The following is a 27363-nucleotide window of genomic DNA, read 5'->3' as shown; positions in this document are numbered from 1 at the left end:
GCTAAGTGGAGGTGAAAGCCGTGACTCACTGAACCAAAACCCCAGTCACGGAGCTGGGCCCCCTCAGCACCCCGGCCCCCGACAGCCAATATCACAGGTACGGGGACAGGCTCCCTGCACCTGCCCGGCTTCCTGAGGAACCTCCTGATTCTCCCGACTCCTGCCCCTCTCCCGGGTCCTCAGTGTGCCTGCTACACACGCACGCACACGCACACACACGCCCCAGGTGTGCAGTCTGCCCTGAGAGACAGAGAGCACCTTCTGCCCTCCGCCCCAACCCCGCCGCCCCGTGAGGTGAGGCACAGGTGCGGCAGCGCTACCTGCGGGGCCCACAGGGGTGAGGGCAGGGCTGGAGTAGGCAGGCAGCAGCAGGGGCAGGCCGGAGGGCACGGCGTAGCCGCAGGGCACAGGCACCGAGTACCCGCTGGGCACGTGCAGGCCCCCGCCCTCCCCCTCGGCCTCCGGGTCCGGAGGCGGCGGCTGGTCCTCATGGAGGGGTGTGATGTCGATGACGGAGTAGGGGTTGACTCTCGTCGGGACCCCAGGTCTCAGCGGTTCCGCCAGGGCGTCTGTGTCCACTCCCGTGCCATTTTCGTGTCCTGAGGGTGAGAGGAGCCCGTGGCAGACACCCGGCCGTCAAGGGCACGGCCGACACACCCCAGGCCTGGAAGCACTGTCCTTTGGGGCATCGGTGGGGTCAGCGCGACCTTGGAGGTGGGGCACGCAGCCTGGCTGAGCCCAGGGGGGCTCCTCCAATGAGGCGAATGGGTGACACGCTGCCAGAAGTGGGGGGGTCACTAACCACGTGGAGAGGTGGGGACGGTCCCAACCAGACCATCGGTGAGTGAATAAAAGTCACCAACTCCACCCCCAAATTTTAAAATATAAATTAAACTTCTACATTTCATCTCAAATGGCATTATTTTGAAAAAATGTTTTATGCAACACAGTGACAAACTGGTGAGGCCATTTTTATTAGAAAATAACAATACCTGTTTCCTCCAAAATATAAATAGAAAGGTAGGTAGACAAGACTGAAAATCATGGAAAATAGAAAACAAATAAGAGAATCTCGGCCAAACTTGAGTTAAGTCATTTCAGTTCACATCGTATCACAGAAACATCACACATCTCGGGCTCCCAGACCCCACCTTCCCCAGGACGTTCCAACCCACAGGTGGGCCGGCTGGTCCCTGGGTGGCCCGAGGACGCACCTGATCCGGCCGCGGTGCTGGTGGCGGGGACGGCGGTGTTGGCGGCGGGGACGGTGGTGTTGGCGGCGGGGCTGTCTGCTCCCGTGTCCCTGGCCTTGGGGGCGCCCGGAGCCCTTCTGTCTGCTTCCGGAGCTTCATCTACGCCGTCGAGATCCAGCTGTTCCCCCTCCTCTTCCTCATTGTTGTTAGTGTCGTACTTGACTTCATTCTCTGAAGTTTAAAGTAACGTAAACCACAGTGTTAGCGTTACCGGGAAAACGGCCTCCACGCTCCTAAACACACCGCAGCCGAAGTCAGCCAGCGATGAGCACCCAGATGGGCACCCGGAGGTGCTGGCGGCGCCAGGACACGCCCTCCCCGCATCCCCCGCCGGGCTGGCCCACTGCCTTTTTTTTTTTTTTTTTTTTTTTAGGGTACGCGGGCCTCTCACTGTTGTGGCCTCTCCCGTTGCGGAGCACAAACTCCGGATACGCAGGTTCAGCGGCCATGGCTCACGGGCCCAGCCGCTCCGCGGCATGTGGGATCTTCCCGGACCGGGGCACGAACCCGCGTCCCCTGCATCGGCAGGCGGACTCCCAACCACTGCGCCACCAGGGAAGCCCTGACCCACTGCCTTTCTACTGGGGAGAGTTCGTGCCATCAGGCTTTGGGGCAGCGATCTGGCTTTCCTCTCAAAAGGACCCACAACTCACAGTCTGGAAAGAAAAAAGCAGGAGAGACAGAAAGGAAGAGAAAAAGCACTTCCCACACTTTACACCTGGACTGAGAACCCCATTCGTAAAAATCAACTTGGAATAACATTAAATAAACCACCAGGCGAGGAGCAACGTGTAACTCAGGAGTTCCTACGCGATCAGTATGATTTCATCCCTTCTGTTCATCCCGGCGGGCTGCGTACCGTCCTCACGGTTAAAATCCACAGCTGTGAGCTACCTGTGTCACCTTGGTCATGAGAATTCCTTCCAACACTGCTTTCTTTGGGGGAAAGTGAGAGGGGATGCAAGGATTTGCTGATATAAGGGTTTTTACATGACAAACAATAAGATCCCTCATGCAGACTTTTAAAAGAAAAAAAAAAAGTCAGTTGAATTTAAAGGATCAGAACACTGTTCCTGCCATAATCTCAAATCACTAGGGGGTGACTTTAAAAATCTTTTTCAGGAAAAAAAAATGCATATGCTGGAATTAAAATGTGAAATGGCATTAAAATCCTCTGTGTCTGAGTTTTCTGTACATTATGCATATAAATACTAAATAAATTACACTTACAAATATTTTGTTCTAAAAAGAAATGGGTGAAGGTGGTCACGGGAGAGCCTGTGTCTCAGGTGCCACGGCTCATGTTTCATTCTGTCCCCTCCCAGATATTTTAGAACCTATTTACTGCGAGATATTGTAAAGCTTTTTTCTAACAATTTTCATAAATTCACTTGTAGGTATATTTTATCTAATTCTTAAAGTCTGGCAGTTGTACGATATAATCTCAAACAAGAGGTTTGACAAGAGAAAACCCCAGCATGTAGTCCGGAGTCCGTGCTCTCGAGAATCTCAACACTGCCCGGCATGATTTGTTGTAACTAAGTCAAAACATAAGCTACTTTTTCCCCTTCACTTTTGTCAGGGTATTTAATTGGTATTATTTCCCTGTCACGTGTATTTGGCAAACGTGAATTTAAGGAAATGATGACAACTGTATTTAGAAAACATTCTGGAAAATTTTATTTTTCTGTCTCAGAGATTTTTTTTAATTTTTTTTTAATTTTTTTTTTTTTTTTTGAGGTACGCGAGCCTCTCACTGCTGTGGCCTCTCCCTTTGCGGAGCACAGGCTCCAGACACTCAGGCTCAGCAGCCATGGCTCACGGGCCCAGCCGCTCCGCGGCATGTGGGATCTTCCCGGACCGGGGCACGAACCCGTGTCCCCTGCATCGGCAGGCAGACTCTCAACCACTGCGCCACCAGGGAAGCCCTGTTTCAGAGATTTTTTGCTCTAATATGTGTTCGCCGGTTTACTTCAGTGAATAAACTGAGTACCTAATGATTTAGCAAGAAAAACGAGAGAAAGAGGCGGCAGCTGCAGGGAAAGCGGGGTGGGGTGGGGGAGGGAATCCATCAGTCCCAGCCCAGCCCGGCAGCCCGCAACTCCTGGCAGAAGTTAGGACCAAAGGCCACAGTCCACACAACTGACCAGGAAGCCCGGGAATCAGGATGGGCTGGCTGGGGTCCCTGGCACTCCCAGTGGGAGAGCGCTGGCCACAGGGGTCATCCCTCCTCTGTGAGCAGACAACCCTCCAGGACAGCTGAAAACCCATTAACACCTTTTAAAGATATGCCACAAATTAACACATTAAGGAAAAAAAATAAAAGAGTATTTGTAAATTCAGAGATCGGAGCTAGGCATGTTGTTCCTGGGGCTTGTAAGACCATAGCTGATTATAATATGCAAGCTGAACCCGAGATATGCTTCTCTTTATTTCAAATGAAGGCATTTGTTTCTTAATTCCTCTTACTGTTATGAAGGAGAGCTTTAAGAAGCAACAGGCCGCACACAGCCCCACCAACAAGGGGCTATTCACAGCCCGTCCTCTGCTGCCTCTAGGCTCTGCGTGTCACAGCTGGGACCAGGTCCCAGGGCAGCAGCGTGGCGGAACAATGCCGCCCCCTGTCACCCGCTGGCACGCCACCCGCTGTCCTTCACTTCTGCCCGAGCTCGTCACTGTCACCGGGCACCTGGTGAGGACTGTCCCGAAGCAGCAGGAACATGGTGACATTGCTGACTTCCTTTCCCCACCATGACTCGCTTTTCTTTTGTTTTGCTATTAATTATAGAAAAGCTTTAGCTGGTAGTGACTTTACCATCATCAAAGTGTTGAGTTCTGCATCCTGAGACATCCTGGACCATCTTGTAATACAGTGTTTACATCCCGGAGCATCTTCTAACTTGACTCTCTGAGAGCCTCCAGGGGCCCCGCCTCTACGAGCTTTATGGATGTTACCTCCTGAGGGCGGGGCTGCTCCAGCTGTTATCCCAAAGGAGAAGGAAACCGAGGCCTGGAGAGATGCACACATACCCCCGGTCATCCGCTCGCGCACCTCAGGGACCACGCTCAAACCCGAGCAGCTGTGTGCAAAACCCACGAAGCCGCAGGCTTCTCCGCCACACCCCACCTCCTCCCAAATCCCACTTCACCCAGACGATTTGACTTGTCGCCAAGGAAGCTTCTGGAAAAGGCACAGGTGCCTGATGACAGGTAACGATGGACATGGATAGCGTTACCTCACCTGAACACGTTATGACACTGTGCACAGGACACTATGCAGCCACTGAGAATGACAGCTGTGAAAGCTATGTGGTGACATGGAAAATACTTGTAAAGTTTCAAGTATGACATAAAAATGTATACTCAACAATCTTAAAAATGTAAATTCAATGGCTGCAATTATGCAGAAAAGAAATATGAGGGAAAAGACAGAGAACAGATGAAAACACAAGTGTCCCAGTGGTGCTGGGGAGAACGGACCTCGGTGATTTCCAGCCCCTCTGTCATGTTCAAGGGAATTTTTTTTTTTTGAGATTTAATTTTATTTATTTTTGGCTGCGTTGGGTCTTTGTTGCTGCGCATGGACTTTCTCTAGTTGCGGCGAGTGGGGGCTACTCTGCTGCGGTGCTCAGGCTTCTCCATGCAGTGGCTTCTCTTGTTGCGGAGCACAGGCTCTAGGCATGCTGGCTTCAGTAGCTGCGGCACACGGGCTCAGTAGTTGTGGCTCACGGGCTCTAGAGCGCAGGCTCAGTAGTTATGGCGCACGGGCTTAGTTGTTCCACAGCATGTGGGATTTTCCTGGACCAGGGCTAGAACTCGTGTTCCCTGCATTGGCAGGTGGATTCTTATCTACTGCGCCACCGGAGAAGTCCCTCAAGGGAATTTTTAAGAGGACAGTTTCATTTTCACAATGGGGGAAATTATACCTAAAGCATCACTGAATCATCAAAAACGATGCCAGGCTGTTATCCCCATTGCTAATCGTCACAAGTGTTAACTACCCAGAAAATCTTGTATCAGAGTATAATCATGTTTAAGGCATGGTACTAACATGTTTAAATCGTGGTCTTAGCCCTGGGCTGTCAACCAGGAAACAGCCATCAGCCCGGGGAGATGGAGCTGGTCCTCTCCCGGCATCCTCAACACCCCACGTCGGCGGGACCTCCCCAGGCTCCCCAGAGGAAACCTCCCAGGCGGCCCATGTAGAAGGTGGTCCACGTAGAAGGTCCCACCTTCTCCCAGCTGCGAGTCACCTCCCAGCTAAGAGGGGCCCTGCCTGGGGACAGGGTCGGGGGAATCACCCGTGAACAGCCTGGCAGGACTGGCTGCGCCCCGGGAGCGACGGGCCTTGCCGGTGAGACTCGCTCGCGACCGTGAAGACAGCAGGCGAGCAGGGCCCAGGAGCACCTGGTGCTGGAGCAGCAAGGGGTGGGGGGGCAAGCAGCCCCCTGCGGGGAGAGGACGGAGGGCGCTCGTGGGAAAGGGCAGTGAACTCTGCTCGGCCCTTAGCGCCCCTCCAGCCCCCCGAGGGACCCTTCGCTCTCTGCACCCGTCCTCTTCTGTCTTTATTGAGGTATGAGTGACAAATAAAAACTGTGTATTTACGGCGCAGGACTGGATGATTTGATCCACCTGTGCTCTGTGAAATCATCACCGCAATCAGCCTCCACCCCACACAGGTACCGTCTTCTCTCTTCTCTGCTTTTCCCGCCGGCAGAACATGTAAGCTGCCCTCTCAGCAGACAGGCCTTAGCATCTCATCCCTGCGGCTGGACCTCGGACGCGGCCTCCTGCCAGCTGAGTCCCCGCACAGGCCTGGCTGCCACCTCGCGGTGCCCGGGCATCTGGCCATGCGCCCTGGGCCGAGGTCTGTCCCAGGCTTGCAGGCCCGCCCGCCAGGACGCGGCGCTGCTGGGCCAGGCCCTCTCCTCCCGGGACCAAGCGTAGAGGTGCCTCCGGGGGTGAAGGTGGACGGGCGTTTCTGCAGAACTCGGGGCGTGACTGGGAGGCCGAGCCCCTGCAGGGTGGGCACCGGCGGACGCCGGGCGTTTGCCGAGAGCTGGGCAGGCAGGCGTGGCCTCCTCTGCGGAAAGCAGACCCTGTGTCCTGGAAGGAAAACGCACCTGCCACCAGGTTTGAGCAGCGTGCACGTCACCCACAGTCCTAAAATCCAGGTGCAGGTGCTTCTGGGCCTGCCTTTTGTATTCTGATGCCCCCAATAGCCGACGCCCCCTGAGCACCTTGGAGCCCGGCAGCTCCCTATCCTGCGTGGGTGCCGAGGGTGCTGGTGCCCCATGGAAACAGCGAAACGGCACAGAAGACAGCGACGGCTGGTTTCAGTGAAAGGCCAGGAAGGAAGGGGCGGGAGGGCAGTCGGTGGGTAGGAGGGAGCCCACTGCCCGGGCCACGCTCAGGAGCGTGCGGCCAGCACCAGGAGACGGCCCAGCGCACAGGAGGCCGTGGGGACCCCAGGCCTGTCCCCGAGAGGCCACGCTGCCCGGCATCGTCTGGGCATCACCTCCTTGACGGGGATGAAAAGTGGTGAGCGGTGTTGGTCTGTCTCGCTTTCAGTTCAAACAGTCAAAGTCGGATCTAGCCTGGAAGACCTCAAAGGCCAGCCACTCACACTCAGATCAAACTGCGGCCCAGAAACAGGTCCCAGAACCCCTGGCAGACCTGGAGGGAGCCGACAAGGAGGCTGCCTTAAGCTCCGCTGGCAGGTTGGCCAGTGGCCGCAGGGTTCGGCCTAAATCTCGTCTCTGAAGTGGGCCGTCACCCCCCTTACCACCTCCAGGGGGTTCTGATGGGTCGGGTGAAAGTAAACACAGGAGACCCTAGACACTGGTGTGGGCACCGCAGGGATGGGTGGAGGGGCTCGGCCAGGACCCCCAGGCCTCCGCCCCCTAGGGCCTGGGTAGACCCTCCTCCCTCCCAGGAGCTCCTAGCCCAGGCCCCACCCCAGAGGCCGCGGGTTAGTGATGCCCAGAGCATGGAGCCTGGGAAACAGCCCCAATTCACCTGCCCCGCCACCGGCCTGCAACCTGTTACCTTCCCGGGCGGGAGCCGGTGGGCCCGGCTGGTCCATGCTGCCGCGTCCACCTCGCTCCTGGGCTCGGAGGATCCGGGACCTGCGAGGATGAAACAGGCTGTCAGGGCCGGGGGGAGGGTGGCCCCGGACGCCTCTGGGCACCCCGCCGACAGCCTGAGAGAAGGAAAACGCAGATTCCATCCATAGCCGCAGCGAAAGATCTAAGGACGTGAGGACCGCAAACCGCCTCGAAATAACACTCAGGGCAAAGCCAGATGGAGACCGCCGGTGTCTTGACGTCACCTTGAATTGCAGCCAGGGGTTGATTTTTGCAGCTGGATTCAATGGCCAGACCCGGCCCGGCCCAGGACGCCTTGATTCTCTGCTTAATTTCACACATGTTCTAAGGGGAGAAATGGACACGCAAGTCCAATGGTTTTTCTTCCTCCTTCAACTAAATCTTTAACAGTTCTGAGTGAAGGATTAGTTTCTGAGGATGAAGGAGGAGGCTGACCGTTTCCACAAGCCCTTTCGAGCCAGCGGGTCAGTAAACCCTTGGGTCCGGGCCGGATGCCTGCATCCTGCTTTGTTTCCTTTCTCTTTTCTGCTCTTCCTGTTTCCTCGCACGCTGGTCTAAGAATGAGCGTGAACCGCCAGGCTGTGAGAAGGCTGGTCCCGCACCCCTCAGCATCCTGTGAACCAAGGTCTCTGGTTATGGGTGTTGACACCACCAACACCTGCCTGGATTCTTCCAGAATGGTCGCAGGAAAGCAAACCTCACTCGGGAAGCCTCACTTTGCAGAAGCACCTTCCCGGTTCTCAGGGTCCCAGATGAGGCCCAGGGAAGCCCCTCAGTGACACCCTAGCCCCACGGACGACACACCACATTCAGTGACGCCAACCGAGGCAGTTCACCCTCTCAGAAAGAAACTGCAGTGCGGTTTCCAAACCATTTACGACAGACAGGTTCAGACCACAAGGGTCAGGGAACTCGAGTCCCGGAGAACCTGGAACAGTAAGCGGACGACCAAACCTTTCTCGACGGGGAGACATACCGGCTCCTGAGAGCGAACGTAAAACGACTGCTTCCGTTTCAGTCAACAAACCCTCAACCAACACCTGCCACATCCTGGTCTGCGAAGTCACAACAAGGGGACACGCATGCACACGTGCACGGCCACGTGACCGAGGTGTGTGCACACGCACACATGCTCACGCGTGTGCACACACATGCACAGAGGTGAGTGCACACACACGTGCTCACACACGCACACAGAGGTGAGTGCATGTGTGCACGTGCACACACACACACACGCGCACACACACACACACGGAGGCCCAGGGGGCTGCAGGGAAGGAACAGGAGGGAGGACAGGAGGATTCGGGGCCTCAGAAGCACACAGAACTGGGGCGACGTCCGCTGCCGTGTCCTCTCCCAAGAAGTAAATCAAAATACCCGAGTGCGAATTTAACATACTGCTGGATTCACATCGGCTTCGTGTGGCGCCAGGTTAGCAGTGACATGACACAGACACACGGACCGCGTCCACGGTGCTGCGCCTTAGGTGACGCCCAAAAAGGAAGCAGGTGGGGTCGCTGGGCGGCCCTGGACCCGGTGCCAGGACCCCACAGGCACTGCTGGGCAGGACAGACATGGGTCCACAGGAGGAAGACAGTGCGATCCCTGCCCTGGGAGGAAGCGAGGAAGAAGGAACTGGTCGGGGCTCCCGGGGCGATGAGGGCTCCCACGTTACTTTACATCCGCACCACTGACTGAGGACGGAGGCTCTGCCTCACTCCCCCAGCACGAACCAGCCAAACGCAGAGCAGTCCGAGGACCTGCCGGGTCGGTGAGAACAGGGCCCAAGTTGCCAGGGAGCTGGGCGTCAGAGCAGAGCACGCCCCATGCACCCCTCTGTGTGACCCCAGCACCGTCCCTCGCAGACACTGCTGGCACGTTGCCCGGGCTCGTCCAGAACAAGTGGGACGCAGAGCCATGCGGGACCTGACGGCCACGTGGCTTTCCATGTCTTATAGATTCGGGTTTCTCAATCACGTCATTTACTCACCTTAAACCACGCTGGACAAATCTCATTAATGCTATTTGTTTCTACTGAAAATGCACAAAACAGAGTCAAATTGACTTCTCGTTTCCCATTGCTAATGTGTGGGACAAAACAAAGAAAGACTATGCCTGTGCTTTTTCTTACTCTGATGCCCGATCCTATTAAACAACCACCGCTCACCCGCAGAGCGCTCCCAGGGTGCCAAGATGGACCTCGCAGCCGTCCTAGTCGTCCTACCCGAGGGTGAGAAGCCGAGAGAGCACGGCTCTTGTCTCCAGAGGCAGAGCTGGGACTGGAACCCAGGCCCCTGGTGCCTCGGTCTGTGTGTGTGACTGCGTATGAATTTCAGTCAGACCACGACACTCAGGGACTGTTTTTTCTTCCCAAATCGGCATCCATGGGAAACTGCCTTCCTGGAAGCTCACACACACACACACACAGGATCTGCCTCTGGATGTGGGGGGCCTGGGTGTCCGTGATCTGAATTCCACTCCACGCAGGCATCACCCAGCACTGAAGTTTCAGCCCCTGGACCTCCCAGCAGCCCTAGGAAGCCTGCTCCCCGAAACTGGGCACCTGCCGTCTCCCGGATGGCCTCCGGGTGTTTTTAGGGACGGCATGAAGCCCGATCGGCCCATGACCGACCTCGGGACGGAGGACAAGTCTCGCTTTCACGAGGCTCCTCCCCGGCAGAGGAGCAGCAGGAAATAAGGCCAACCTGGGCTGCAGGGCCGTGGGGATCGTCACTGCCATTTTCCAACTTAAGCATCCTAATGAGAGATTTCATTGTGCACTCAGGTTGTGGTTTCCAACAAAAAGATGACACACGCGGTAGAAGCAGCAGCCCGGAGAGACGGGCACAGAGATGGTCCCTGCAGTGCGGCTGTGACTCTGCCTCAGAGCCTGGGCGGCGACAGAAGTGCCCCAGTCACTTGATTTTTTCTAAGTTCATGGAAATAGCCTGAGTCTTTGCTCCAGTGAGGTTTCCAGCGTCTTGGACGTCTCTGCAGACCTGCAGGGAGAGCACCGTGGACGTGTGGACGCTCTGAGGGACGGGACCCGCCGCCCCTCCCAGCAGGTATTCCCTGCGCAGGGGACGCGCTGGGTCCTGCGGGTGTGGAAGGCAGTGGGCTCTCCACAAGGTCCTTTCCACTGAGAAGCAGCATGATGAGTAAGCAAGGGGCTGGGAGCCTGGACTCGAGAGCCAGTCCTGGGAGACCCTGCTCGGCTCCGACCCTCCGGCTGGACGAGCTCGGTCTCCTCGCTGTGAACCGAGGTGACAGGGACATCTCTGCTGGCAGCCACGGGCCTGGGAGCAGACAGCACTGGGGTTGGTTCCCCAACTCCCACCCCGGCCTCCGTGCTGTCCAGTCACAAAAAGTTGGCGGACAGACTACAGGCTGAGCCTGCCCCCGACCCACCCAGCTGGGACCCGTCGAGTCCACGCAGCAGAGACTGCGCCGCGGTAGGTCAGGGGCACCCAGCGTCCCGCACGAGGGCTGGATGTCCACTCAGAGCCCAGCGGGAGCCAGTGCACCTCAAGCCCGGGGACAGAGCCCGGGGATGCGGGGGACGCACGAATCCTCATGGCTCACGGCCGCTGGCGCTGGGTCCGCCGTTGCCTAAAACCACGAGCTTCCCAGCGACCTCACGTCAGGAAGGTTCTGTCTCCACATGGAGATCCAGGAAGGAAAAACTAAAAGCTCACAGGACCTTACGGTATGAATCCTGTTGGAAAGGCTCCATCTAAGTTTAACCAAACAAACTCCAGGGCAAACCAAACACACCAACCGTTTTCACTGAACATTTTCATAGATTTTTAAGTAGACATAATGCTCACAGAAACAAGAAGGAAGGAAGGGAGTGGGGAGAGAGGGAGGGAAAGAAAGAAAAGCACAGAAACAAGAAGGAAGGAAGGGAGCGGGGAGAGAGGGAGGGACTCCCTAAGCCGAGCACAGAACTTAGCCGTCAGGGCATCTATTTTGTGCTCATCAAATTTGGACCGCAAAGGGCACAGGAGTGCAGAGCACACATGGCGCCTCGCTGGGGGTGTGTCCTGGGTCCCGTGTTTCTCTGCTCACGTCAGACTGAGGCCACTTCCATGGGGCCTCCTCCCCTCCCCTCAGAAAGGAAAAAAGCGAATAGAAGTGATGTATTCCGTGTGGCAATGGCTATTACACAGCATCCAACCCACAGATGTTCACCTGCTCACCATCTTTTCCAAATGGTCCCCTGTCCAGGGGATCAACCCCTCAGAACTCCTGGAGGGGTGCTCACCTGGACGGAGGCTGGGAATCGTGCCCTCCCCGCCCCAGGCAGCGCACGCTCTGCCACCCACACCCGCGCTGCCTCGGCCCTGCTGCCCTGACTGCAAATCTTTATGAACCAACCCCCTCCTGCATACTCCTGACCCAAACTCACCCTGCGAACAGCTCCCGGGCAACTCTGCGTGTGTGTGTGGTGTGTGTGTGTCTCTGTCTCTCCATGTCCTCTCACTGTCTCTCTGTGTCTGTCTCTCTGTGTCCTCTCTCTGTGTCTCTCTCTGTATCTCTGTATGTGTGTCTCTCTGTGTGTCTCTGTATCTCTGTGTGTGTCTCTCTGTGTCTCTCTCTGTATCTGTGTGTCTCTCTGTGTGTCTCTGTGTGTGTCTCTCTGTATCTCTGTGTGTCTCTCTGTATCTCTGTGTGTGTGACTCTCTGTGTGTCTCTCTCTGTATCTCTGTGTCTCTGTCTCTCTCTGTCTCTCTCTATCTCTCTATGTCTGTTTCTGTATCTCTGTGTGTCTCTCTGTGTCTCTCTCTGTATCTCTGTGTGTCTCTCTGTGTCTCTGTCTCTCTGTGTCTCTGTATCTCTGTGTGTGTGTCTCTGTGTCTCTGTCTCTCTGTGTCTCTGTCTCTCCGTGTCTCTCTCTCTGTGTCTCTGTCTCTGTATCTGTGTGTGTGTCTCTCTGTGTCTCTCTCTCTGTATCTCTGTGTGTGTGTCTCTCTGTGTGTCTCTCTGTCTGTCTGTATCTCTCTGTGTGTCTCTCTGTGTCTCTCTCTCTGTCTCTCTCTGTGTGCCCACCCCCTGGGGAGTCCACGTGGCTCAGGAGGGGGATACAGCCCTGGAGCCTCCCCAGACACTGTCCCTGCAAACACCACAGGCCGCGACACACAGGCCCAAAAGAATGAACACGTGGAAGCTTGGCTGATGCCCAGGCCATAATCTGCACTTTTATGGGGTGAAAACATGCATTTAATTATTTATTAGGGCCTGCTAATAAGGAACAAAACCCAGAACTGTGCCTGACATCAGGTGGACAGGGCATCAGGGAGGAGGGCCAGGTGGATGGAGGCCATCCCCCAGGAGGCTGTAGGGCAAGAGGCTAGGCTCACGACCACGATGATGATGGGAATGAGGAGGGGGAGGCAAAGGAGACGGCACAGAAAGTGCAACTATGGCAGCCAAGCCACGGGGATGGGCACCTTCTGTGAATCGTCCCACTTTCTTCTGGTGGTTGATTAGTAGTTTCACACCATCGTGGTCAGAAAAGATGCTTGATATGATTTCAGTCTTCTTAAATGTATCAAGACTTGTTTTGTCAGCTAACGTGATCTATCCTGGAGAATGTTCCATGTGTGCTTGACAAAAATGTCCATTCTGCTGCTTTTGGATGGAATGTTCTGTACATATCTCATAAAATTCACTAAAGTTGCAGAACATGAAGATGTCACAAGAAAAGAAAGTTATAAGCCAATATCCCTGATAAACACAGATTCAAGAATCCTCAACAAAATACTGGCAAACCAAATTCAACATTAAGTGAAAAGGATTTATTCCAGGAATGCAAGGATGGTTCAACATCTGCAAATCCACCAATGTGATACACCATATTTTAAAAAATAATGAAGGACAGGGGCTTCCCTGGTGGCACAATGGTTAAGAACCTGCCTGCCAATACAGGCAACACGGGTTTAAGCCCTGGTCCAGGAGGATCCCACATGCCGTGGGGCAATGAAGCCCATGCACCACAACTACTGAGCCCACGCTCTAGAGCCCGCGAACCACAACTACTGAAGCCCACGTGCCTAGAGCCCATGCTCTGCAACAGGAGAGGCCACCGGAATGAGAAGCCCATGCACCACAACAAAGAGTAGCCCCCACTCACCGCAACTAGAGAAAGCCCAAGTACAGCAACGAAGACCCAACGCAGCCAAAAATAAAATAAATTCTAAAAATATATAAAATAGAAAATAAATTTAAAAAGAAGGATAAAAATCATATTATCATCTCAATAGATGCAGAAAAAGCATTTGACAAAATTCAACACCCATTCAAAACAAAAATTCTCAACAAAGTGGGTATAGAGGGAATGTGCCTCAACATAATAAAGGCCATTTAGGACAAACCCACATCTAACATCATACTCAAGAATGGAAAGCAGAAAGCTTTTTCTCTAAGATCAGGAAAAAGACTAGGATGCCCACTCTCACCACTTTTATTCAAAATAGTATTGGAAGTCCTAGACAGAGCAATTAGGCAAGAAAAAGAAATAAAAGGCATCCAAATCAAAAGGAAAAAGTAAAACTGTCACTATTTGCTGACGACATTATATATAGAAAACCCTAAAGATTCCACCAAAAAAATTGTTAGAATAAACAAGTTCAGTAAAGTTGCAAGATACAAAATCAATATACAAAAATCTGTCTCCTTTCTATATGCTAATAATGAACTGTCAGAAAGAGAAATTAAGAAAACAATCACATTTACAATTGCATCAAAAAGAAAAAATCTAGGAAAAAATTTAACCAAGGAGGTAAAAGACCTATACACTGAAAACTATAAGATACTGGTAAAAGAAACTGAAGAAGACACACATAAATAGAAAGATATTCTGTGCTCACGGACTGGATGAATTACTATCATTAAAATGTCTATACACTACTCAAAGCAATATACAGATTCAATGTAATCTCTATCAAAATTCCCATGGTGTTTTTTTTCACAAAAATAAAACAAACAATCCTTAAATTTGTATGGAAACACACAAATAGCCAAGAGAAAGAAGGACAAAGCTGGAGGCATCACATTTCTTGACTTGAAACTGCACTGCAAAGCTACTGTAATCAAAACAGAATGGTATTGGCAAAAAAATAGACACATAGATCAATGGAAAAGAACTGAGAGCCCAGAAATAAACCCATGTGTATATGTTCAATTAATCTGCAAGAAAGGAGGCAAGAACAGTCAAAGAGGAAAGGACAATCTCTTCGATGATTAGTGCAGGGAAAACTGGACAGCTATATGCAAAAGAATGAAACTAGGTCACTACCTTACACCATACACAAAAATTAACTCAAACTGGATTAAAGACTTGAATGTATGGCCTGAAACCATACATCTCCTAAAAGAAAACACAGGTGATAAAGTCCTTGACATCAGTCTTAGTGATGAGGTTTTGGATTTGACACCAAAAGCAAAGGTAACAAAAGCAAAAATAAACAGGCAAGACCACATCAAACTAAAAACTTTCTGCACAGCAAAGGAAACCATCAACAAAGTGAAAAGACGACCTACAGAATGGGAGGAAGTATCTGCAAATTATCTATCTAATACGGGGCTAATGTCCAAAATACATAAAGCACTCATACAACACAATAGCCGAAAAACCACCGATCTGATTTCTAAAAACACGGGCAGAAGAACTGAATAGACATTTTTCCAAAGAAGAAATTCAAATGAAAAGATGCTCAACATCACTAATCATCAGGGAAATGCAAATCAAAACCACAATAAGATATCAGCTCACACCTGTTAGAATGGCCATCAACAGACAGACAAGAAATAACAAGTGTTGGTGAGGGTGTGGAGAAAAGGGAACCCTTGTGCACTGTTGGTGGGAATGTAAATTGGTGCAGCCGCTATGGAGAACAGTAAGGAGGTTCCTCAAAAATATAAAAAATAGAGCTACCATATGACCCAGCAATCCCATCTCTGGGTATTTATTCAAAGGAAACAAAAACAGGATATCACAAAGATATCTGTTCACGCCCCCTCTCTCCTCCCCCTCCCTCCCTCCCTCCCTCCCTCTCACTCTCCCTCTCTCTCTCTCTCTCTCTCTCTCCCCCCACCATCTAATCCACCAGCAAATGCTGTCAGCTCCACCTTCAGAGCACATCCCCAATGAGGTGAGCCGTCTCTCCCTCCCTCCATGGCCACCATCCGTCTCTTGCCTGAGTTTCTGCAAAAGCCTCGTAACTGGCCTCCCTTCCCCCATTCCTGCTCCTCTGTAACCTTCTTAAGGCTGCACCCAGCAGGCCCCATGAAAGCACAGTCGGCGTTCGCACCCCTTTCTGTCACTGTTTCCTCCCCAAGGTGGAGCCCTGCCTCAGCCTCCATCACTCAGCACTGCGGCCACCAGCCTTCCTGCTGCTCCCAACACACTCCTGCCGCAGGGCCCTTGCACGGGCTGCTCCTTCCGCCTGCAATGCTCTTGGGTGGACATGAGCGCAGCTGTCACTCTCCATCAGGTCCTCACTCGAACATCACCTTCCCGGTGAGGCCTTACCTGCCATCTTCGTGAGTAGCAGGCCCCTCCCCCCAGCACCCCCAGGCCTGTCTCCTGCTTTATTTCTATCATCATCTAAAGTACTATCTACTTTCCTGTCTACAGTGTCTCCCGGGCACAAGACACAAGCCCCATGAGAAAAGGACCTGGGCCTTCTGCTCACTGCCTAGTCTTGGGACTGAGGGCACTTGGTAGTCAGCACCCAGTAGGTGCTCACTAAATATCCATCAAATTAATAAATCCCTTCCAGATTTGCTGCAGCACGTGACCACCTGCACCTCTTCCCATCTGTAAAAAGGTCGTTCTTTTTTTTTTTAAGTTTAAGTACAAGAACTTGATTTTTAAAACGCATGAAAACAAAATGACATTGAATGTATTTCATCAGGGGAGAGACGGAGGCCTAAGGCGATGGCCTAACATTAGATTCCCTGCTGGAAGCTCCAGACAGACGGCAGACGCGCCCAGGAAACGGGGCCACGGAGCACACCCAGGCGCCGGCAGGGAATGAGCCGTGGGCACAGCACCCTGGTGTGAACCCTCCTCACCATCCCCGGGGTCCTCACCCTCCTCCCACGAAGGTGGAGAAGGAGGCGGCTCTTCCGGGGCAAGCAGGAGATGAGGCAGGGTCCCGATGCCCTCCTGTCGGCCCAGACTGGCTGCAGCGGCCGCACACCCTGCAAACAATCTCTCCCCCCTGCAACTACCTGGGATTCGTTTCCCAAATACTTCTGTCGTCTGGCAAATGCTGCACCTTTCATTCCTTCCTATTAAATCACCAGGAGCAGCACGTGTCTAAACGCTCTTGCAGAACAGAGGCCAGCAGCAGGCCCAGTGGGCTCCCTCTAGACCCCGGCTCTGGGCCTGAGACGGGACTCTGTCCTCCACAGTCCCTGGACCCCAACAGCCTGAGTCTGATTTTGGTTCCAACTGAAAAGCGATCTAGGTCACGCCAGCCGGGACAAGAACTCTGAGACGGAGGCCCATGCCCGGCACTGCTCTGGGAGAAGGGCCCCGCTGGCTGAGTCCCTGGCCACGCAGGTGACGTCCAGCCCAAGTTTCTCTGATGGACGTGAATCGGTGCTGCCCACGTGGCCGCTTCCCAGCGACCTGCGGAGTCAAGTGCTTGAGAACAAAGCATCAGTCAACGTCTTATCACTTTTGCAGCAAGAGGGCCGGCCGGCCGGGGCCAGGGGCCAAGTCCACGTCCTCGGAAGGGAGCAGGCGGCCAGCCCCACGACGAGCCCCAGCCCGGAGCAGGCGCCGCCACCCGGCCAGGCTCAGACCTACACACACAGGGAGGCAAGAAACATGCCGGATTCCTGCCCTCAGAGCTCAGCACTCCTCACCCAGAAGCAGGCTCTGGCTCCCAAATGGGATCACGGTTAAATCTGGAACTCCTGGGCAGTATCTACAGTGGCCCACACCGCCTCCCATCCCCACCACCAGGCAGATGCCAACACTTTCGAGCAGCCCTTGCAAGCCATTGCTGAAGCAGGGCAGAGCCTGGCCCGAGGGCAAAGCAGCCAAGCGACTCCCCTGCGTCCTTCCGGGGGTCTAAGGCCTTCCAACCCCAGTGGAGATGGGCGCAGAGCACGGCCTCAGCACAGACGCTACCCCTTCTGCTCGATGTTCTCCGTCCCGTCAAGTCAGAAACCAGCTAAAGTCACCCCCCCCCCATCTTCCCTTCAGGGAAATAAGGCGAATAACAGAATAAAACACTAGGTGTGCACAGAACACTTTTATCAAAATAAAACTCCTCAGCTTTTCCAGTACTGTCAGCTCCCATTCTCCACACCACTGAGAAATGACTCAAGTTCAAAGTTCGTATCTGTTTGACTTTGGAGTCTGAATGTCCACAGTGCTTTCTTAAAAAAAAAAAAAAAAATGATGTCCACACATGAGGCTCGGGTTCCCCACAGCCTGCTGGCCTCCAGCCCAAGAAAAAGAGCGAAACCTCAGCCCAGGAAGCAAAGCCCTGCCCTCAGGACCCTGACACACCTCGCGTGTGAAAGGTCCTCTGCTACGTGTAGCTATCAGTGTACAGAGTATTCGGGCATCCTCACCCATTCCTTTTGTTTTCTTCCTAAATGCCCAGGTCAGGGTCACAGGGGACTCACTGAGCCAAGCCCTTGGAGTCTCAGACAGGCCACCAGGTCACCAGCCGCCCCCCTCACCCGGTGGAAGGCTAGCTCAGCCATCTGTGTGGGAGCGCAAAGCAGCACCCTCACCCACCCATGACCTTTCTTCACAGCTCCCCTTCCCAAGGGCACTGCAAGGCTGGAGAAGCTTTTGGCGCTGCATTTTACTTCAAAAAGTAATTTCTAGTATCAGAACGTAGCTCATGGAAAAGAAACACTTTAAACCTAAAAAAAATAAATAAAAACATAAAAAAAATCTTTTGAACACTCTTTAATGAAACCATAAAACATCAACAACCCAGAGAAAGCACCTTCTACTAGCAGGTACGCATTACTTTCATGATATAAAGAAGAACAGGAAATGAAAGAATAACACCAGTGCCATGACTGCTCATTTTTATAATCAAAGTTTTGAAACTGTGCACGCAAAAACAAAGAAGCAGCAAAAACAAACTTTGATGTCTGGAACTTTGAAAAGTTGGGAAGGAGAGACAACGGAGGTGGGGTATGGTGGGTAGGGGCTGGTGGCAGATAAGAGGGTCCTTTGCCAGCTCTCCTGTGCCTCACTGCTCACAGCCATCACCCCAGAGCTGGCCCTGCCCCCCACCCGCAGACCTGCACACCCCTCTGTACGGCAAAGCTCCCAGAACTTCCCACCTCGTTTTCTCAAATTACACTTCCAGAAGGCTTAACCGAGAGAGCAGTAATCCCACCCCATAAATGTTTAACATCTATGTTCCCCTTCTATCTTGTTTCAGTCCACGTATGTTTCTACCTGTGCAAACTATGAATAATGTATGAAGTATACATGAATATGCTCTGAATATCCCAAGATGTGAATTTTTCGTTGCAGCTTTTCTATCATGCCTTGTGCAATAAGAACATTGTAGTTTTCAACAGGGGTCTGTATTATTGATATTCCAGAGTAATACAGCCAAACTCACAGCATTTTTATTTTGCTCTAACTTATGCAGAACGTCCTTATTTTAAAACGCATTTCCACACACTTGCGGTCCAGCAATTTCCAAAGTGAGTAAACAAATTCTGTGGGGACCTGACTCCCCAGGGTGGGGTGAGCAGTTCCAGAACTCAGCCCAGGGTCCAAATGCCACCAGAACCCCTCGATCTCCAAGAATTCCCAAAGAGTCAAGAAGTTCTTCTAACCCCAGCAGAAAAACTGCAGAGAAAACGCGGCACGTCAAAATATCAAGATGACAAATTTGGTAAAACGAGAAAGTCAAGTTCGATTTTTAAAAGATGAAAAGCTATATTGAATAACTTTGGATTTTACTTCATCCCTAGATGTCTACAACTGCTTTGATAGAATCTGGCCTGTATGGAGAGACTAATCTACTATGAAATACCACTTTCTATGAGTGACTTTTCTTATGGACATGAAATCAGGAAACCATAAAGAGTCACTGAGTCACCTAACGGCACATGCGGCCACTAAATCATATCCCAGGGCCAATCAAGTAAACACTGTGCGAGCTTAAGGGGTAAATTGTATTTTTAAATTACACAGAGTATATCTCATCTTTCCATTATAATAAAAGTTATTTCCTAGAAAACAGATGTCCAAAATATATTTTTTCAGCAATAAATGAACAGTGAAAACGTTATCCCTCCCAATGTTCTACCTGAAGGGATGTTAAGTAACTCTTGCACAAAATCCAGAACACTGATGACTACTTTATTTTTTTCTTTGTGGCTCAACCAAAGAAGAGCTAAAAATCCATTGCATTTTGAGTTAATGAGAATTTTTACCTCTAGTAATTGAAAAGAATATTACATTGCACCAAGTACGTCTGCTGCTTTCTCAGAATGTTCACGTCCTTTCAAAAGCTGAAACATTTACTCAGATTTTTACGTTCAAACCGAGGGTCTCCCAGAGGGGAGGTGTGGCCAGGTGGGGATGAGCAAGGTACCTGCCGACCACTGGCAGCACACCCGCTTCAGTCTCCCCAGGAATGGAAGATGGGGGGAGGGGGAGGAAACACGTACGGGTTTTTTAAGTACAATAGTAATTATTTTCACCCTAAAGTGGGCCAAGGACTTTTTCCTCTATCGGAAAATATACATGACTGCTCCCCACCTAAACACCCCAACTCGCCACTCCTCCTGCAACGTCACTGGGGCCCCGGCCTGGGGTCCCTCCTGCACCCTCCTGACAGCCTGCGGGGTCTCGACCCGGCTCCCGTTACCGCCGGGATTCGCGGTAAATGGGGGCTGTCCCGGGCCTCAGCTCCGCCACCTGCACGGTCCGTGCCCGGGGGCAAGGTGCACCCCGAGTGGCCCTCGCACAGTCACACAAAACCTGGGGCGGGCGGGCAGCCCGGACTTCAAGGAGCGGTGGTATCTGGCCAATTCGGGGGAGTTAGGCAGAAGTGCAACTTTCAAAGGAAAAAAAGGAAACTCCGAATCCCCGCGATAGGTGGGCTCGCTGGAGGCGCCGTTCAAGGACCCCCGCCCGCCTCCCACCCACTCTCACCCCGCAGGACCCCCACCCGCCATCCGCCATCCGCCCCCCGCCCGCGCTCAACCCACAGGACCCCCGCCCATCCCCGGTCCGCACTCACCCTGCAGCCAGGACAAGACCCCGGCCCGCCGTCCCTCCGAGGACCCCTCTCCCCTCCTCTGGTCTGCGGCCCCGGGATGCGCCCTGGCCCCGCCCCGCCCACAGGGAGGCAGGCCCACCCCACGTCGTGATTGGCTGGATTGGATGGTGCCGGGCGCCCACTGGCTGCCGCGCCTGCCCGTTCCTCTGCGGCGCCCCGCCCCCGCGCCCGCGCATTCCTGCGGAGCCACGTGGCCACCCGCACCCCCTCCTTCGGCTCAAAGCCCAGCCTGGCTGCGCCCACGTCGGCTGGGGGCGCCAGGCAGGACCCCTAGACCCGTGTCTTTTCCCCACGGAGCCCTCGGGCTGCTCACTCGTGGGCAGGGGGGCGCCCGGCAGGACACCCCCGGACCCCCAGACCCCCATCTCTTCCCCGGGGAGCCCTCGGGCTGCGCGCGCGTGGGCAGAGTCCGCCGGGCAGATCACACCCCTAGATCTCCCCACCCCCCTCGCTGTCCCCAGAGCACCCACCCTCCCTTCGCTCGCTGGCCCTGCCAGCAGGGGCGTTCCTGGCTCCTCAGAAGGTCAGCTGCCCCGAGGCCCGCCAAGTGTTTGGAGTTTGGAAATGCAATGATTTCACACATTGCCGAGACAATTTTTAAAGCTTGCCTTTTACCGGAAAGCGCTCATTTTCACCTTTACCTTGACGGTGAACATGGCTTCTAGAATTCCGTATCTTGTAAGAGCCAAAAAGCAATGCTGTAAGAGGGAGAGCTTGACCCTGCGTTTTCACCCTTGGAATGGACAGTGCTTATTGGGCCTAAAAAGCATCCTTATACTACGAGCCCATTTGAGGTTAAAAATCCACGCAGGGCTTCCCTGGTGGCGCAGTGGTTGGGAGTCCGCCTGCCGATGCAGGGGACGCGGGTTCGTGCCCCCGTCCGGGAGGGTCCCGCATGCCTTGGAGGGGCTGGGCCCGTGGGCCATGGCCACTGGGCCTGCGTGTCCGGGGCCTGTGCTCCGCGGCAGGAGGGGCCGCAGCAGTGAGAGGCCTGCGTACCGCAAAAATAAAAAAAAATCCACGCATATGCTTGGTTCCTCACAGAAGCGCCTAACATAAACAAGAATTTCCTTCTGTGCTGTTGGAATTGTTTGCCAGGAGCATTTCTTTGTTTTATAATTTTAAAAAGGAAGCATATTCTTGCTCTAATTTCTGCTATAGGACAAAACTCGAGACAAAGCATCTTTAACAAGAATACAAATCAAAATGACAGCTGAAGAATGTTGCCTGTTACCTGGTCAACAAGGTAAACAGATGAGCCATGCCCTAAGCCTCTCCCATCTCCTGACCAAATCTCTCAACCAAATCTCTCTCTAGAAGTAATTTAAAGTCAGAACGTCAGAACTGCCAGACACCTTAAAGATCTAAGGTACCATTCACTAGGTTTATAGAAGGAAGACCATGTAGCTAAATGTCAGAAAGCTAATTTGAACATTGAGTGCCTTTAAAGCCCCCATGCTCTGTAAAATTTCTTTCCCTGGAAATTGTGACTCATAAATCATAGCTACCATATAAAGACTACAATGGTTGGGAAAAAAATAAGAGTAGGTAAGGGAATATTTTAGCAATGTTTATTATTAGCATTCTCTAATTTTATGGAAAAAGACTGAGCTGTTTTTAAATACTATTTCAGACCTGTCTTAGAGCACCCTGGGAAGATACTAGAGCCTGAATCAATTGAAAAAGATACTTCCTCTCAGTGTCTTTAGTATCAGAAACATTATTTGGGGGTCTCTTTTCCTAGGGCTCTTTGAGTACCTTATTCAAAGTTCTCCTACCCAATTTTCTTAGTAGCCTTGGTGGACAGAGGTAGAAAGACCAAGTGAATTAGTTCTGTTCACCACACAACAGGAAAATCCTGTTACGTGTTGTGTTTCTGATCTAGTGGAGCAGAGATAAGAGGGAAATTATACTGTATATGGATGAAACAAGGGATTGGGAGTCGATTTGGGGATCCTATTTTGGTTTCTAACACTAACAAAATCCTGTGTGACTTACACAGGTCTCTGAGCTTCCATCTCACCATCTAGAAAATGTGACTAATAATATCTACATCATAGATAAGATGTTTAAAAGGGAGAACTATATAAAGAACGCAGTATGATGTCTGGGAAGAGTAGATGCTCACTAAGCCATAATATAATTTGGGTCTAACTTTTTTTTTTTCAGGAGCAAGAAAACATATTGAATCACTATTTCTAATAGATGGCTCACAAGTTCATTTTAAGAAACTTAAGGAAGTTCAGGAGGCTGCTATTGTCATCATTTTTCACTCAGAAATCATGCTATTTTGGACCATGGGGACAATACAGTAGCAGCATCATAACTAGAAGCACAGAGTGCAGCTTCCCCATTTCCACAATGGCTGTGTTGACCCCCTAAGCTCAGGGCCATCAGGAAGGGCAATGCTGAAGTGGGTGGGCATGGTGCTGGGGCAGAAAGAACTCCGATTGAAGCCTCCAGTCCTGTCTAGTTTATTCTAGTGTTCTTCAGATATATCACCATTTCCTGTAAGCCCTGATGTGGAAGAGAATCAGAATTTCCATTGTAATTTCCTCTTTGACCAGTGGGATATTATATACATATATGGAGAGAGGGAGAGGGAGAGGGGGAGAGAGGGAGAGAGAAAAAGACTGAATATGAGGAAGTGGCTCACACAGGTATGGAGGCTGACAAGCCCCAGGATGTGCCATCTGACTCAGGAAAGCCGGTGAACCAAGGCAGCCGATGGTGTGAATCCCAGTCAGAGGACAGGAGATGACCTGAGATGACCCAGCTCATCAATGAGGCAGAAAAATGGGGAATTCCTCCTTCCTCCGTCTTTTGTTTTTTTCAAGCCTTCAGTTGATTGGACGATCCCCACGCACATGGGGTGGGGGCCATTTACTGAGTCCACGGGCTCAAACGCTAATCTTCTCTGGAAGCACCTGGAAAAAATGTTCAATCAGGGTAACCCATGGCCATCAGTTGCCCCATAATATTAACCATCACAACTACACACTGTTGATGGGAGTGTAAAATGGTACAATCATTTGGAACATTTGTTTTGCAGCTTCTCGTAGGACAAGCACAGCAACCGCCCTCTTAGGTATTCCTTCAAGGTACAGGAAAACATAAGCCCGTAAAAAGACCATTAAAAGAATTTTTTTATTCGTTAACAGTTCTAACTGTTCAAAACAGTGCACATAGTTCAAAACTGGGAAAAGTCAAATTGCATCAAAGGGTGGCTGTAGCCACGAAGTGTGGTCCGGTCCCACAGGAGAGCGCTGCGTGTAACAGTATCAGAAAGGACAGTAACAGAAAGGAATAAACTGCACTCAGTAGCTGAGATGAACCTCAAACACACTGCGTTGCGTGAAAAGATAACAGACCTGGAGCACACCCCCTGCCCAGAGCTGCGTGTCCGTCTCTATGGAAACGACCGCCGTGGTGGGTGTGTGGGTGCCTTCGCTCAGCCCCAAACCAGCGGGCTGGGCCGGAGGCGGCTGGCGACTGGGAGGGGCTCCCAGCCCCTGTGCCCTGATCCGGGCCGCTTCCTCCCTCGCTCTCGCTCGCCCTTCCGCGGCCTGCCTGCAGCATCTCCGCCCCGCCCCGCCCCGCCCCTACCCGCGTCCCCTCCGAGGGCCGGCAGCCCAACGAGACACGAGGGGGCGGGGGAGGGAAAGGAAAGCCAAGAAGCGGCGACGAGGCGGAGGAACCCGGCAAGATCAGTGAGGCGGGTCCCACGGCTGCTGTTTCTGGCGTCACGGGAATCTGGAGGGCGAGAAGGAAGCATTGTTCCAGGCGGAGACAGGGCCGTTCTGTTCCCAGAGCCCTTGCCGTGAGGCCCGAGCTGTTTTCTCGCTTTGCTCCGTGTCCAGCGGGGGAGGAGAAGGGCCGCGAGAAGGGCAGGCAGCGCCCACCAGCCGCAGACGTGGGTCGAGAGCCGGGTGCAAGGCCTCCATCCCAGGGCTTCAGGTTCACATGCAGGCTCCCCTGAGGCCAGCAGGTGACACCTGGACTTGTGTGGGCTGGAGCGCTGTGTCTCTTCCCTCCCTCCATCCCGCCCTCCCCTCCTCTCCTCAGGCAGGACGGTTCAAAGTTTGGGGAGCTGGAGCTGGAAAAGAATGTCCAAGAAGGGACAGAGAAGGAGGACGGGTGTTCTAGAAGCTTCTTTCCTGCTCGGAGAGCCCTCGTCCTGCCCGGAATAAGCTCTGATTCTCAGCAGGGTGAGCACAGGGGTCGTCGGTGCCGAGGAGACACGCAGTCAGGAAGGTGCCATGATTCGAGGAGCCCAAAGGAACGCCCCGCACCCCACTCCTGTGTGTAGGTACATCTGTTTTTCTGACCTGGTGGCCTGAGCTTCTCCGCCGGTGAGAAGTAGGGCATCTGCAGCCCCTGCTGTCCTGTAAGAGGCCAGCACACCTCAGGGTTGGGCAGTCAGCCACCTTGACCTTATTATCATCCAGGACTGCTAGGAAGAGCAGGGGGCGGGGGAGGACCGTGTCTGGGCTCTGGGAATTCTGGTGCCGAGTGGTCCGAGCAGCGGAGGAGAGGAAGGAGGCTGCAGTGGACAGAGGGGCTCAGACCGACCCCACCCGCAGTCCCTGCTTCTAGTTCTCCCCCCTTTTTCTGGAGCTGCGTCACCCAGGACGATCCTCGAGGATGTTTCCTAAGCTCGGGTTCATTCCCATCCCCACAGGGATGATCCCAGCCTTGACCATCCCACGGGGCTGACCCCCTGACCACCGCTTCTCCCTCTCAGCAGGACACTGACTCCCATTGTATCTAGAACTGCTGAGGCAGAGGGTGACCTCCCTCTGCCCACTCCCTTCCACACCAGAAGGACATGAACGCCTTTCTCGGGGACGAGTCGCCCTGCTCCTGCCCAAGGCCACCGCGGTTACTTTGTAGTCCAGGTTCAGACCTCTGCTCTGTCTCTGCTTCCATCCAACCCCCACAGATCCCCACCCCGACTTCCAGACCTTCATCACGGTGCCTGCAGGCGGGCCCCACCTCTGTTTCTGCGACCCTTCACGTGAACTCTGAACGAGGGTGTGTGTCTGCAGAACCCGACCTGAGATGCTCACCGCTTCAATTCCCAGCTCCCCTGCCCGCTGCCCCCTTTCCCACCTGGCTGTTGTGACACAGCTGTGACCTAGCGGACAGATGTGTGTCTGCCCCCAGTGCCCGTGCCCAGAGCTCCGCAATCCCCTGGGGCTTCCTGGGTGATGGGAGCATGTTGGTTCTAGTGAGGCAGCTCCCGGATGGCTCAGAAATACTGAGCCAGGATGAGAGGCTTGGAACTTCCAGCCCCACCCCCATCCTCTGGGAGGGGAGAGGGCTGGAGATGGAGTTAACAATGGATCGTGCCTACGTGATGAAGCCTCCAAACAAATTCACAAACTATGGGGTTTGGAGAGCTTCCAGGTGGATGGACACGTCCCCAACTCGCCGGGACGGAAGCTCCTGCCCCCAGGACCCTCCCAGGCCTCGCCCTCTGTGCCCCTTCACCTGGCTGTTCGTCCGTAACCTTTAATCTTATCCCTCAGTAGGTAATAAACCAGTAAGCAGTGTTTGCCTGAGTTCTGTGAGCAAATTACTGAACCCAAGAAAGGGCTTGTGGGGACCCAAGTCAGAAGTGTGAGAGACCTGGGCTGGTGTGTGGAGCTGGGCATCGTGGCACCAAGCCCTCAACTGCAGGACGTGATGCTAACTCCGTGTGGATGGTAGCACACCCAGCTGTCGTCGGAGGATTGGTTGGCATGCGGAAAAACCCACACGCTTGGTGTCAGAAGTGTTGTGAGTAGTTCTTTCTCTTGCCATCACTCTGCTGAAACATCTGGCTGAGGACCTGGTTGGTCCCCGGCTGCTGCCCCCAGGCAGCGAGCGGGCAGCTCTGTCTCTGTGCCGAGCTCTGCACCCTGAGGCCTGGCTGCTCAAAGCTGCCTTCTCCCTTAGCTGACACGGTGCCTTCCTGGTTAAGGTGTTTTCAGACCTGCCCGTTTCTCCGCCTACACTCTCTCCCGCCCTACAGTCAGCTTTCAGGATCAGAGTCTGGTCTGTGTCGTGTGTCTCTGTTTTCCCCTTTTAAGTTTCATCCTCCTGATGGCCAGTCTCTGCAGAGCAGCCAGAGACGCACAAAGCAGATCGGATGCAGTCATGCCGAATCTCAGGGACCTAGGATGGTTCCCTCCCGACCCCCGGCAGAATCAAGTCCCAACCTCTACTTTACAGAAATGGGCAGCTTGGAGTGTATAATTGCAGCTGACCCTTGAACGGGTTTGAACTACAAGGGTCTGCTTATATGCGAATTTTCTTTTTCAATAAGCGTAGTACCTGTATTTTCATTTTACAGATTTTTAAATTGACTAAGTTTGGGGAAAGTTTGTGTTTGATTAGAGATCACAATATGTGGAATCAAAAGAACGAGGGGTGGAGTCCTGATTCCATCCAGACTGTTTCAGCTTCCCGCCCTCGGCCGAGTCATGGACCATTTCCTTTGTTTTTGAGGCAGAGATAGCAGTACCCATGTTTTTGATGGCTTGGGGGTCAGTGCTCCCACCTCCCCATTGTTCAAGGGTCAGCTGCATTGGTTTCTGCCTTTCCCACTAGACCGTGTTAGCAGATCACACTACAGTTTAATTCTCGTAGTTATTCGAAAGATTAACTAACGAGACAGCTCCTGGAATGATAAAGTGGAGAATTCTGACAACACCAAGTGTCGGCAAAGGC

At 53.0% G+C, this 27363-nt stretch overlaps 1 protein-coding gene across 4 annotated transcripts in view; it reads right to left on the bottom strand.

Annotated features, from left to right (window-relative positions):
• Positions 1–20701, bottom strand: part of ARHGEF10 (Rho guanine nucleotide exchange factor 10) — an 86674-nt gene extending 65973 nt beyond the window's left edge. For 2 of the 4 annotated variants that reach the window (XM_033409224.2, XM_033409227.2), the window contains exons 1-4: positions 20611–20701; positions 7302–7381; positions 1215–1424; positions 321–599 (exon numbers count right to left, since the gene is read on the bottom strand). In XM_033409224.2, coding sequence (XP_033265115.1) covers positions 321–599; positions 1215–1424; positions 7302–7338 — 526 coding nt within the window. In that variant the 5' untranslated portion in view covers positions 7339–7381; positions 20611–20701. Of the gene's footprint in view, positions 1–320; positions 600–1214; positions 1425–7271; positions 7382–7584; positions 8555–20610 lie in introns of those variants that run through there. The other 2 variants (XM_049704255.1, XM_049704256.1) reach the window with 2 other exon arrangements.
• Positions 20702–27363: the final 6662 nt, after the last annotated feature.

The sequence above is a fragment of the Orcinus orca genome, chromosome 21, assembly GCF_937001465.1.
Source record: "Orcinus orca chromosome 21, mOrcOrc1.1, whole genome shotgun sequence".
In the NCBI taxonomy this organism is placed as follows: domain Eukaryota; kingdom Metazoa; phylum Chordata; class Mammalia; order Artiodactyla; family Delphinidae; genus Orcinus; species Orcinus orca.
Note: the sequence above shows the minus strand (reverse complement) of the source record. Positions and strands in the feature narration are given on the sequence as shown.